This window comes from Trichosurus vulpecula, chromosome 1 (genome assembly GCF_011100635.1).
Source record: "Trichosurus vulpecula isolate mTriVul1 chromosome 1, mTriVul1.pri, whole genome shotgun sequence".
NCBI lineage: Eukaryota > Metazoa > Chordata > Mammalia > Diprotodontia > Phalangeridae > Trichosurus > Trichosurus vulpecula.
In genome coordinates this window covers 183,347,154-183,361,085 of record NC_050573.1, presented here as the reverse complement: position 1 = coordinate 183,361,085, position 13,932 = coordinate 183,347,154, and the positions used below count along the sequence as shown (strand labels likewise).

Sequence of the window (13,932 nt, the reverse complement as noted above, 5' to 3'; positions counted from 1 at the left end):
CAGTAATTATTTTGAGTAACAGATGATAATACTTTACTTTGAACCATTTGCCCGGCAAGAAAATAGAAGCTATTGAAGCTTCAGGAATTTTTCTGTAGCAGAACTATCTCACTAACTAGTGAGGAAAACCCAAAATTCTACATATTACAGAAGCTGGATATACAGCTTTTTTATGACTCATATCTCTCTAATAGATGCTACCATAACTAATTGAAAACAAATTTTACTCAAAATAGCAGAAGTTCTTTTTGTGTGACAATATGTACACAAAATAATTTAGAAGTTTTCTATACCAGCCAAATGTTCTTTGAACATCTTACATAGTGTGACAAGTCTTTTCAAAGATTTCTGAAAGTAGCAGTAGTCGACTTACATAGTCAAGTTGAAGAATTTACTCTTAGAATAAAACATTAGCAGGAATTGGATGAAGCATCCCAACATATTTCCTGCCTGTTCTGCTGTGTTGAAGTTAATATTTTAAAAAATGTTAATGAGAATAATATAGATGAATGAAATTAACCAGCAATCTTCCCACACACAATCTACATGATGTTTCTACCAGAGCTACATTTATGTTCCCAATTCTTAGTGTAGTGCCTGGCACATAATAGGCACTTGATAGATCTTTTTTGACTGGCTGACTGACCAACTGACTGCCTTCTCGGAGGGTGGTATTTCTGCTATTTTAAGGTTCATATTAAAACCAGTTTGCATTATATCAGCCCCAACTGCTGTTGGGAAGAAATGGCTGGAAGCCTACTGAGTGTCCTAAGGTAGTTTTCTTGGTCTTAAACTGTGTGTAAATAAACAGCAAAATATGTAAACATGGAATTAACTCTATAATGTTTATAGCTGGCCATCTAGAAATAAGAATGGGGCCATTGTTCCCCTCACAAATAACTAGACCTCAGTCATGGACAGGTTAGTGAGGTATAGTGAAAAGAGAATCTGGGAGTCAGGAGTCCCAGTTTTGCAGCTTATTAGCACTGTGATCTTGGGTATCTCTCTGGGTCTCAATGTTACTTTAAAATTAGAATAATAATATTTTTATTGTCTTTCTCATGAGATTCACAGGATAACAGCTAGAAAAGGCCTCAGAGAACCTCTAATCAGGGATTCTTAACCTGGGATCCAAGGACCTGGGGATGAATTTAGTTGGAGAAAATCTACATCTTTATTTCAATATAATTCATTTCCTTTGTAATACTGTGTGTTTTATTTTATGTATTTAAAGGTATCATGAGATGGAGTACATAGGCTTCACCAGACTGCCAAAAAGGGGCTAGGGCAAAACAAAGTTAAGAACTCTTGATCCAATCCAACTTTCTCATTTTACAAATGAGGAAACCAAGATACATGGAGATTAGTAAGGTAATAAGAAGTAATTTGAACCCAGGTCCATTTGAACTCCAAATCTATTGCTCTATCCACTCTACCACTTAATTGTAGAAAAACATTTTACAAATCTTAAAACACTATATAAATGTGAATTGTTTTTGTAATGTTCCTTCTTTAAAATTCTGTGATTCTGATAGATGTAGTCTCAAGGGCTGGATAACAGAAGGAATAAGGATAAGATGAAATACCCACTTCTATAATAATTGCATTTGCCATAAAAATAGTTCTTGAAAACATTCACATAAATTATTTGACTAAACAGTGCAAGGGATATATAAATTAGGAGAGAGAATATAAATCAAAAAAATTTGAAGACATCTAAACAGTAAAGTAAATTTGAGTATATTCTTTCAGCAAAGTATACTGCAAAGAGTGCTGGCCTTGAGTAAGAATACCTGAGTCCCAGCATAGACATAATCACATAACCTCCCTGAGGTTCAGTTTTCTCCTCTCTAAAATGGTAATAAAATTCTATCTACTATCTGCCTCACAAGGCTGTTGCAAGGAAAACACTTTTTGAACTATAAAGTATAAGTAAGAGTGATTATTATCATTAGCCTACACTGCTTTACTTAATCCAACTTGGGTGTTTTTTTCCCTAGGCAGAATAGATCACATTCTGAATCTTGTCTGGAGATCATAAGTCATTTAAGCTCTTTTTTACTTCATGAAGCTGCTTTAAGACTTCTAAGTAATGTGAAGCTTTGCCATTTCTCTTACTTTAGGCAACTGAAGCCCTTACTTGACTGCTTATTTAGAATAATTGGATAGGACTTTATTCTTCTACTTCCAAAGTCCCTTTGTGTCTCAGAGAACCTTCTCCTTCCGACTTATTATCTGTGCTTTAAGCACCTGCTGTCGTTTGCTTGTTCAGATTCTGTCTCAGACACTTACTTGCTATGTGAAGTAGCACCTACTGCATAAGGTTGTTGTAAGGATCCAATAGGATGATGTATGTAAAGCATTTTTCAAACTTTTGAATGCTATATAAAAGTAAGACTGCGAACTCTTTTTTTTTTCTTTCAGGAGTATAAGTATACCTATAAGTATGTATAACATCATGTATTTCTTCCTCTAGACAGCAACATAGATTAAAGTCCTTTTTTAACTCAAATTTATAGCTTCTTTGACTTAAAAATAAACAACTTTCCTTCTTGGTGATACAATGTTTCTCAAAGGAGTCAGGCTTTTTTTCTTTTTCTGTGTTTTCAAAAATACAATTTGAACATAATAAAATATTCCTTACAGAGCTGTAGAGTATAACCTGTATTTTTAGTGTTTATTTAAAACACCTGCAGTGGGGGTAGGTTTATTGCATATGCCCTAACGTGAGTCCTTTGCCTTTTCTGTGGGGTAAAACAAAGGCTATCCTGTACACACACACACAAGCACACACACGGACATATACACCCCTACCAATAATTCTGTTATGCTCAGATCATCTCTAAATAGGCAATTTAATCAAAAGACAACTTTCACTTCTAGATATAACGGTCATTTTTAGATGTTTTCCCTTTGGAATCAATATTGCTTTAGAAAAAAGGAAGCTAGTAGTATCCCATCCCTATTTCATAAGAAGGAAAAAAAATTAGTTGGTTTACTTAATTATAAATAGATTAATAAATGAGTTATAATTCTTAACCATCTTCCACTGGGTTTGATATTTGGTTAGCTACAGGCAGGAAAAGCTTATGAACGCTTTTCATTGATTTATTCTGATCATAAATTCCAGTTGCTGCCTCCTGTCAACCCAGCACTGATTCAGTGTAAATACAGTGAGACAGGATTCATCACTGTTTGAGCTAATAGAACTTAATGGTTATTTGGGACTTGGGGGGGGGGGGCGGGGTGCAGATATTTTCTACCAGACTCTCTTGATCAGAATTTGAGACCTATATTTATAATTAAAAAGTCTAAGATAAGGTTTTGGGAGGCTTTTTTGGCGTGAATATTGGCTGGCAACTGAATCTTAGAAATCTTTTAAAATAATAATTTCTGAAATTCATTTTGTCACAGTAAACTCAACGGATACATCATTTAAATATTAAAGATCATACCATGAAAAAATTAGAAATGAGCCAGATCAGGTACCTTTTACAGCTATATGCCAGGAGTTTATTCTTAGCAAAACAAAAAGTAGAGATGATTATAAAAAAATTTCAGTTACCTGAAATTAAATAATGTGTGCATGGACAAAATTAATCTAACTAGGATAAGAAGATTAAGGAGCTGACTGGGGAAAAAATCTTTGATTCACATATTTTTGCTGAAAGTTTGATATTCAAGATATTTAGCTAACTAACAAATATGTAAACTAAAAACCATTGCCCAATAGACTATGAATAACTTTCAAAAGAAGACTTGCAAATTAATTACTAATAACAATCAATTAATGAATACAAATCACAAATAATAATAATAATAGGAATACCCATCAACCCAACTCTGAGGTTTCACCTTACCCAGCCAATTGGCAAAGATGGCAAAAGGTGGGAATAATCAGTGTAGAAATAGCTGTGGAAAAACTGGGCACAGTAAACTATGTTCTTGAAAACGAACAACTGACTGAATGAAAAAAGCATTTATCAAGTGCTTAATATGTGTAGAGCACCATGTTAAGCCCTGGAGATTACCAATGAAAAAAATAAGACAGTCCCTACTCTCGAGGAGCTCATATTCTAATGGTAATGGGGGATACAACACATTTAGAAAGTTTCAGCAGCAAGTCATTCGAGAAGATCTTATGCCAAACAAATGTTAATGCATCTTCTTTAATTTCATTTCCATTGATAAATGGAATGTTAATGCCAAACATTGTTAATGAATCTTTAATTTCATTTCCATTTATAAAATCATACCAGTTTCTAATGTTGAAGCATTTGATAGTGCCAAGAACTTTGGTGGCAAGAATTTTCTTTCTTGGATATTCAGTAGTTGTGACTGTATCACCTGCAGGAACAGTTGTCAGGCTACATCTGAAACAGGATGGCTAAAGATAGTGGGTTGGAAGCCTTCCTGTTCTCACCCTTGGGTTCGAGGCTGTCTACGTTAGGGTCTGAGGTGAAGGTGGTAGTGGTAATTTGATTTGCCTAGCACCTGCTGCCTCCTGTCTCTCCATCTGGTGGCCTTGCTGCTTCAGCTAGACTGGTTTGCCTGCCCTGTTTGTGGCAGGTAGCTGGCAGCTGCTGGTGGTGGTTTGACCCTTCTCCACAGAAGTTGCTTCTCTGGATGCTGGCTCTGAGGGATGAAAGTATGGTTTCTGAATGGGGACAGGAACCAAGTGGAGTCACAAAGAGTCAGACATGACTGAAGAATGACTGAAACCAAGTCTAGATAAGGCAATATAGATGAAAAGAGTGAATGTCAAAGTAGATGTTGCTAAATACTGGCATCAGAGAGAAAGTTTGGAACTGACAGTATGGTTTTTCGTAGCAAGGAGTGTGCTTACTACTCCTTCTAGCCCGGGGGTTCTTTACTTTTTCTGTGTCATGGACATCTTTGGCAATCTGGTGAAACCCGTGGACTCTTTCTCAGAATAATGTTTTTAAATGCACAAAATATTTAGGATTGCAAAAGAAACCAATTATTTTGAAATACAATCATCAAAATTTAAAAAAAAAACAAACAAGTTCATGGACCCATTAAGACTTTATGTAACCCAATGAGAGATGTAGTCTATCTGGCGGGAGCCATATTTCTGTGAGAATATAAGAGGGGAAGAGAGGTCTAAGATGAAGAGAAGTCTGTTATTTCGAAAGGACTGAAAGGAAGATGAAGGCAGAACAGGATATAGGAGGGGCAGGGTGTGAGGTGATAAAGATGAGACAGCTAGGAGTAGAACTGGGGATTGGGTTTTCCACTTGGCAGCCAATGCCAATGAATAAATAAATGAATACATTTATTAGTGGAAAGACAAGCTCATGAACATATTAATGGATCTATGAATTATTACTACTATTCTAGAAAGTTATTTGGAATTACACAGATAAAGTGGCTAAAATATCTGTATACTTTGACACAGAAATTCCGATGCAAGGGCAATCATTGATTAAAAGAAAAGCTCCATATATATCAAAATTTTTATAACAGGACTTTTAATATTAGCTAAGAATGCAAAATAAAGGAAATTCCTATCTATTGGAGAATGACTAAACAAATTGTGGTACATGAATATAATGGAATATTAGTTGGCTGGCTATAAGAAACAATGAGTGTTGGGCCGGAAGTTAGAAAGACTTGAGTTCAAATCCAGCTTTAGACACTAGGTGTAGGACCCTAGTCAAGTTACTTAACCTCTGTTTGCTTCAGTTTCCTCAACTGTGAAATTGGGATTATAATAACACCTACATCATAGGGTTGTGTGAGGGTCAAACGAGATAATATTTGTTAAGTATTTAGCATGGTGCCTGGCTAGGGTGGGCAGGTATGGATCGGTTGTGATCTGTACCATTGTGTGGAGTGCCCACATGAATGAAATCAAACATGCATGTAAGTAACATAAGGATAATGTAAAGAGAAAGTCTGCATACTGGTTATACAGCACCTGGAAGTGAGTAGAAGTTAAATGGAGGTATGTTTTGCTTCATTATGAAAAAGAACTTTATTCCCTCTCGTTCCCATTATATTCCAGCCTAATTGACCCACTGGCTGGTCCCTGTATGTAACATATTCCATCACCCATCTCTGCACCCTCCCTCAGCCTGCTCCTCCCACCCCCACCCCAATGTCAAATGTTCTCCCTTCTTTACCTTTTCGTCCTGGGAACCCTTCCCCACATCAAGGTGCAGCCTAAGTGCCACTTCTACAAGATGTCTTTGCTGAACCCTTCAGTTGTTAGTTCTCCACTCCTGAACTTCAAAAAATTCTATCTACTTTGTGGATGTGTTTTTTCCCTGCAGTTAAGATGTCAGCTTCTTGAAAGCAGGGATTGTTTCATTTTTATCATTATATTTCCATCACCTTGCATAGATTCAGTCTCCTATTATGCACTTAGTAAATGCTTGTCCAGTTGAAATTAATTAGAGCTGACCCAAAGTAAATTGAACTGTCTCATGAAGTAGATGGTATGTCCCATCACTAGAAAAATTCAAGGAGATGCTGGTTGATGTTTTGGCTAGAAGGCTGGATTGGATGACCTCTAATGTTTTGGCCACTTCAGAAATTTTAGTGCAACAATATGAAGATTTGTTTTCGTATGTAGCATTTGGAAGGGGAAGCATTCTGGGCATAGGGACAAAGGAACAGAAATGGGTGATGAAATATTATGTATGAAGACTGTACAAGCAAGTAAGCCAAGGTGGCTGGAACACAGATTAAATGTGTGAAGGGAAGTAATTTGTAATATGCCTGGAAAGATCATTCGGAGCCAAATTGTGAATGACTAAGTGCTAAATGAAGGAGTTTGAACTTAACCTAAAAGCAACCACTCCTCTGGGGTGGAGGAGAAATAACCAAGTCAGTAAGCCCCTACTGTGTTTCTGGCTCTGTGCTCAACACTGGAGATACAAAGAAAAGCAAATACCAGTCCCTGCCCTGACTCTTCATTGCCTTTAAATTAGATACAAAGGCCTATGTTTAGCATTTCAAAGACTTTCACACTTTGGCCAGTTCATTTCTTAGAGTGGAAAATAACAATCAGATCCGCTTCAGGGATAGCCATTTGGAGGCTGTGCGGGGCATGGATTGGGAACCTGTGTCCCTCTAGGGCCTCAGGTGCAGTCCTTTGGCTGAACTTAGACTTTGAAGAACTCCCCTTAATAAAAAGATTGCACCCAAGGACCTAGAAGGCAACATGTGGCTTCAAGGCTGCAGGGTCCCCACCCCTGAACTAGATACAGGGAGACCAATTAAGAGTCAACTATATAATAGTCTTGGAGAGCAGTAGGAGGGACGAGGACTATCTCAGATGGTTGTCTTGTGAGTTAAGGAGGAGGAATTGATTTGGCAGTCATTTGGATCTGTAAGGGGTAAGAGAGAATGAAGAGTTAAGGATGACTCAGAAGTTGGGATTCTGGGTGAATGGAAAAATAGTGGTAGCCTTGACAGAGGTGTGAGGTTCCTGTAGGACATTTGAGTAATTTTCACAGGATCATTGATTTAGAGCTAGAAAGGACCTTATAGATCATCATGTCCAATCCCCTCACTTGCCAGATGAGGAAATTGAGGCACAGAGAGGTTGAATGACTTGTCCAGGGTCACACTACTAGTAAGTATCTGAGATGGGATTTGAACCCAGAATTTCCTGACTGTAAGTCCTGTGTCTCATTCATTTTATGATGCTTTCCCTCTTGGTTAGTAGGCAAGTAGTTGATGATATGTGAGTAGAGTCCAGGAGAAAAGTTAGGGCTGAATATGTAGATTTTGCAGTCTGTTGAGCCCATGGGAGCTGATGAAATCACCAAAAGAGAAATCATAGGAAAGAGGAGAGGGCCCAGGACAAGAGTCCTAGACTAGGACACTTGGCGTGGCATTAGAGGGGCAGGACCTAGATGAAGATCCTGTGGAGGCCAAGAATGTCAAGCTGATGGGTAAGAAAGGAACTAATAATAGCCACCTTCTTCCTCATCACGCCTTCAAAAGACATAAAAACAAAGAATAATTTTGAATTCATTTGATTTTCATGCGTTCAAGTCCTTCTACAGTCTCCTGGTGGGTATAATAAAACCATGGAATTGTGGAGCAGGGCAAAAAAAAGATGAGCAAGGGCTTGAATAATCTGCAAATTCTGTAAATTATCCTGAAAAATCGAAAGCTGGGTGTGTTTATAAGGACTAGGGAAATATGTACTTTCTAATCAAGTATGGCAAGTTCTTTGCAACACCACTAGTGAATCCTTTTAAGTTTTATTATACAGAAAATGTATACAAGGTAGAAATGAGAGTAAGTGGTTACAACTGAGTTATACAACTGAATCATAATTGATTCCAGTGCCCTCAAAACTGCATATACACTCGCATACGAATTTGAGGCAGAGTATTTTTAATTATTTTTACTAAAGTTCTTTAGGGACAAAAACCATGTATGTTTGTATAGTCATGCAAATTAGCAATGACCCTCACACTAAGAGTCTGAGAGAAATAAGGCTGGTCTGAAAGAAATTGTGCTATGTGCCAGTGAGATTTTAATTTCTCTTAAAAATAATAAATTATAACACTCCTTTTACACTTTTCCGGACTGTCATTCTTATCAGTGTTACTAGATGAACAGCGCTGGTAAATAGAGAAAGGAATATGGAAAATGTGAATAAGCAAAATTGGAAATGGAGTTTGGATTCATCTGTTAAAATAAAATACTGGCATTTCCCTTTGCGGGGAATGTAGATAGAGGCGCCTCAGTGGGCACATGAATTGTGTCAGTGGACCAAAGAAACAGGCAGATGAGATGTCAGAATCATGTTCTAAAAAGATCTTAGTAGGTTAGACTGGTGAGCCAAATCTAACGAGATGAAATTTCAGTGAATAATAGAATCTGTTTGAAAGGACCTGAGAGGGCACTTAGACCTTTCTATATCTGACCAAGAATCCTTGTTACAAGCTACAAAAAGTGGGTATCCAGCTTCCTATTGAAAACGTCTCATCAGAAGGAACCAATTAGCTCCCAGAAAGGCTCTTTTTATTCCGACAACTCTTATTGTTAGAAAGATGGACTTTATTAAAATTGCACCCAAATCTTCCTTTCTGCACCTTCTATCTATTGCTTCTAGTTCTGCCCATTGTCTACTGAAGCAAAGCAGAACTCTAATCTTATTTTACAGGACAACCATGCAAATACTTGTTACCTGCCTAAATTTTCTTTTCTCCTCTTCTAAAAATTCTCAATTCCATCAAATAATTCTTAGCAGCGTAATCTCCATCCCCCTCAATGGGATCATCGCCTCCCTCATTCTGGACACCATGCCTCTCAATGTAGCCAAAGACCACCTTACTCTTTTAGGTTGCTCTATCTTATTATTCACTCATATCAAATGTGCAGTTCACTAAAACTCTCCCATTTTTACATATAAACTTATATATTCATGGCCCCCAAACCTTCTACTTGTGAAGTTAATCTTTTGAACCTAAGTGTTGGTTTTTATACTTAGCCGTAATTAAACTTCTCCTGATGGGAAAATCTATCATTTAACCCTGTGGAGATTTGTCTGAATCCTGACTGTCATCCAGTGTGTTAGCTATCCCTCCTGGTCTCATGCCATCTGCCTTTATCCAAGTCATGGATTAAAAACCCAGAACAAAGACAAATCCTTGGGGTCTTCCATAGAAACTTCCTTCCAAGGCAACATTAACCCATTAATGACTGTCCTTTGGGTTCAGCCATTCATCTAGTTCTTATTCTACCTAAATGAACTATCTACATTTCTCCAGCTTCTTACTAAAGAAACTTTACAAAATGCTTTACAGAAATTAGTGTTCATGGCAGGAGTTCTTGATCATTTTTTTATCATGGATCTGTTTGGTAGTCTGGTGAAACCTATAGATCCCTTCTCAGAATAATATTTTTAAATGCATAAAATAAGATTATAAAGGAAGCCAGCCATATTGCAATAAAGATGTAATTTTTTTCCCCATTCAAGTTCACAGACCCTTTGAATTCTATCAGCAGACCCTTAAAGACTCCATGAACCTCACATAGAGAACCCCTGGTCTGTTGTATTCCCTTGAGCTTCTGCATCAGGAAAAGAAATGAGGTTAGGGTGGCATCAACTGTTTTTGATGAAGCCACACATTTAGTGATTCCTGCTTCCTTGCCTAAATACTCACAACCCAGCCCTTAATAAAGTCATCTTGAATTTTGTGAGCAATAGAAGTGAAACTCCTCAGCCTGTAGCTCATAGATAGCTCCCATATCCCTTTTTTGTAAATCTGAGCATTTTCCCTTCTCTGGTTCTTTGGCACCAACTTGGAAGAACTAGGTGAAATGGTGGATAGAGTGCTCAACTTGGAGTCAGGAAAACTTGAGTTCTAGTCCTCAGCAACTTACTCCCTTGTTGACTCTGGACAAGTCACTCAATCAGTCATCTGTAAAATAGGAATAACCTACTTCACTGGGTTGTTGTGAGAATCAAATGAGATAATATATGTAAAGTATTTTTCAAATTGTAAAGAATTAAATAAATCAGTAACTTAGGGTGTAGTTTACTTGGGACTGGTGACAGGTATTTATTGAAAGCAGCTGGATGGTCTCTACCTCTCTCCAGATTCACTTACATTAACCACTTTTGTTCTGCCTCTCTCCTTGGTAGAGAAAAAAAGTTAGTAGTTCTGTCATCTGTCATCTGTTATCATCATCCCATCCACCCCAAGAGATGGCTCTGTCTCTTATTTGATTCTCTTCTTGCCGCCAACATAGCTTTAAAAAATGCCCTGTTTTGTTGTTCCTTAGCTTTCATCACTGCTTTAATTCATTCAGAGCTTTAGTATTTCTGGGTGTTTAGGGGACTATAAACTTAATGAGTCAACAGCATGACAGGGAAGTCCAAGGAAATTAATGAGATTTTCATCTTCATAGTGTTTCCTTCTGTACTGCGTGGTCAGGCCACATTGGAAATATGTGTTCAATTCTGGATTCCATATTTTGGAAAGGACATTGATAAATCAGAGTATGTTCAGATAAAGACATTCCAAGGAAATTTAAAAAAAAAACTAGAAATAACACCATACAAAGATATGTTGAAAGTCCTGGTGATATCTAGTCTGGAGATCCTTTAGGGGTGGGGCAAAGACAGGATACATTTCTTTAAGTACTAGAAGACCTATCACATAAAAGAATGACCATTCTTGTTCTACTTGGCCCTAGAGAGCAACTAAGAATGATAGGTGGAAGTTGTAGAGAGGTACATTTCGGCTTGATTGAAAAGAAATGTGTCCTAAAATAGAGTTGACCAGAAGCAGAATGGGTCCTCTCAGGAGTGAGTTCTCTGATTCTCTTATCATTAGAAGTTCGATCATTAGGTCGATCATTATAATTTGTCAGAAACATAAAGAGGACTTCTGTTCAGGTATAGGTTGGATGAGATAACCCTAGAAGGCCTTTCCATTTCTGAAAATTTATTCTTCTAGTCTCTTTTTTCTCCCAATCTAGGTACTTCCAGTGAAATATACAGTTAGACTGCTATATCTCACTTCTCTGATAGTTTTTAATATCCTAGCATAAGACCTCTTCCACTTTTAAAATTCTAAAGTCTGTGGTTTCCATTTCTATAACATGATTTCATATCCTACTTAGTCAATTCTGTTACTCTTAAATCCTGGCAAAACCAATTTTACTTAAAAGGAGATTTTCCCATTCCACCACTGCCTCTAAGAGCTTCTCTGTTATCAGAAGTAGAAAGTTAAGGATGGTCACTATTATCCCTAATTGTGAGCCTTAGTTTTTTAGAAGAATATATTCCATCAAACTATATTGGACATAACACATTTTAACAAAAACAAAGTTTAAGATAGCTAACAATTGTTATCCTGTAGTAAGAGAAATAAAGGGTACCATAAACTCTACTGATATTTCCTTCTCTTTTTGAGCAGAAGGGTTAGGGGTTTGCCAATTTTAGGATCATAATGACACAAGAAGGAAATCTTTTCAAGGTGTTTCCACAGTGTCCTTATTTCTGGTTTAGGGAGCATATTTATGTTGGGTATTTCAGCATTTATTATGTTAATGGAATACGAAGTAGGTTTTAAACATGTTTAATATATATCTGCTTAACTTCTCTAAAATGGTATATTTTGTTGTCTGCTGAATAGCAAAAAAAATTTCTTTTTTGCCTGTTGGTATTAGTTTTTGTACTTTTTCTTAGATATTTAAATATAGGGATTATCAGAAATATGAGGGTTTGGGGAAATGATGACCTGATTCCAGTATCTTCAGACTAGCTAATGCTAGAACATTATCTGTTTCGGTTTTTTGGCAACTTGTCTCTTCTTATTACTAGCTGTTAATTGAAATCATTCATTTAGGATCATGGAAGGTTTTGTAATTAGTTTTATATATTAAATATTTTAAGAACTTTAAACACTAGCAGATTTTGAATAAAGCTAGGAGTTAGACATAAACACCTACCCCTTCTCAGAATACTATAAATAAATAAATAAATTGAATTAAATTGTTATATGTTATTGGTCTGAGAAACAGAGAGATCCTATAAATATCTCTTGCTTTTGACAAAGCAGCCCATAATGTTTCATTTTGTTTGCTCATCTATTTCCTCCAGCTGTCTGCTTCCTTAGGAAACTATATTCCAGCATTCCTAATTGACATTGACAAAGTAACAAATCAGTTGCATTCCCAGAGGCTTGACTTAGTTCAGAGTAGGATTCAGTTAGAGAACTCAGTTAAACTACTATCACAAACATTTACAGTTTTGAAAGGAAAATGTTAGTGTTTCATTCTTGATTCTTCTTAATTGAAGAATTTATATAATTCATATTTAATTTGTCACGGTTGAGGGAAAATTGTGTTAATCTGCCCAAAAGAGCATTTACATGAGTTTACTCAACTGGTTCCAGAATACATATTGTAATGTTTTGTGCTAATGCTGGCACCATTTAGATTGTGACATAGGCCTGTCATTGTTTATGATTTAACTGAAAAAAATATTATAGCAACTTTAGTATAATTTAGCATAATGTGTTTTAATTTTAGGGAAGTACATGAAAAGGAAATAAGTTAAAATACATTAAGGGTTTTTATAAAATAATCTTGTTTAAAATTTTAATTAGAATTTAAAATTCTGAATAGATTATTTACAGTTTATTGTTTTGTTTTTATCTTTAAACAGGAAGGAACTTGAAGCCTTCAAAGGTAATTTGTGCTTAATTCTAAACTTAAAGTAGTTGTGTTTTAATTGATTTTTTCCTGGGAGGGGAAGGAAAGAGGAAATAAGCATTTACATAGTACCTATTATATGTCAGGCACTATGCCAAGTGCTTTACAAATATTATCTCGTTTGATCTTCACAATAGCCCTGAAAAGTAGTTGCTGTCACCATTTTACAGTTGAGAAAACTGAGAAAAACAGAGGTTAAGTGACTTGCTCAGGGTCACATAGCTAGAAAGTGTCTGAAGGTGGATTTGAACTCAGATCTTCCTGACTCCAGACCTGGATCTCTATCCACTACACCACCTCACTGCCCAAGCATGATAAAATGTGTTTCTTTAAATATGTTAAATTTACATTAGTAATGATTTTATAAATTAAATTTAAACATCAGTGGCTGTGGTACTAATAGTATTCAGACACCCAGCATGTACCAAATAATAGTTTCTGCTAATGAGTATTATAGGCAAGACCAAGAAAATATAAGTTGACCTCTTGCTCTAAGGCCAGTAATCTCCTAGGATATTCAGTGTAAAAGATCTTAAAAGGGCTGCACAGATCATCGATTTCACCCTTTCCTCTTTTAGATGAGGAAACTGAGGTTCATAGAGTGTCTGTGGCTGGGGCCAAGGCTGTCTTCCTGGATTGCCAGTTGTTATAAATTTTAAAGAATTCACATTACCTTAGGTTAGTAGTCTACAACATTTACAAAAAGTAGAATCTGCT

At 36.4% G+C, this 13,932-nt stretch overlaps 1 protein-coding gene across 1 annotated transcript in view; it reads left to right on the top strand.

Annotated features, from left to right (window-relative positions):
• The window catches only part of DTNBP1 (dystrobrevin binding protein 1), a 199,663-nt gene that overhangs the window by 96,450 nt on the left and 89,281 nt on the right, over positions 1–13,932 (top strand). Inside the window, exon 7 of the mRNA XM_036742061.1 lies at positions 13,169–13,191. Coding sequence (XP_036597956.1) covers positions 13,169–13,191 — 23 coding nt within the window. The remainder of the gene's footprint in view (positions 1–13,168; positions 13,192–13,932) is intronic.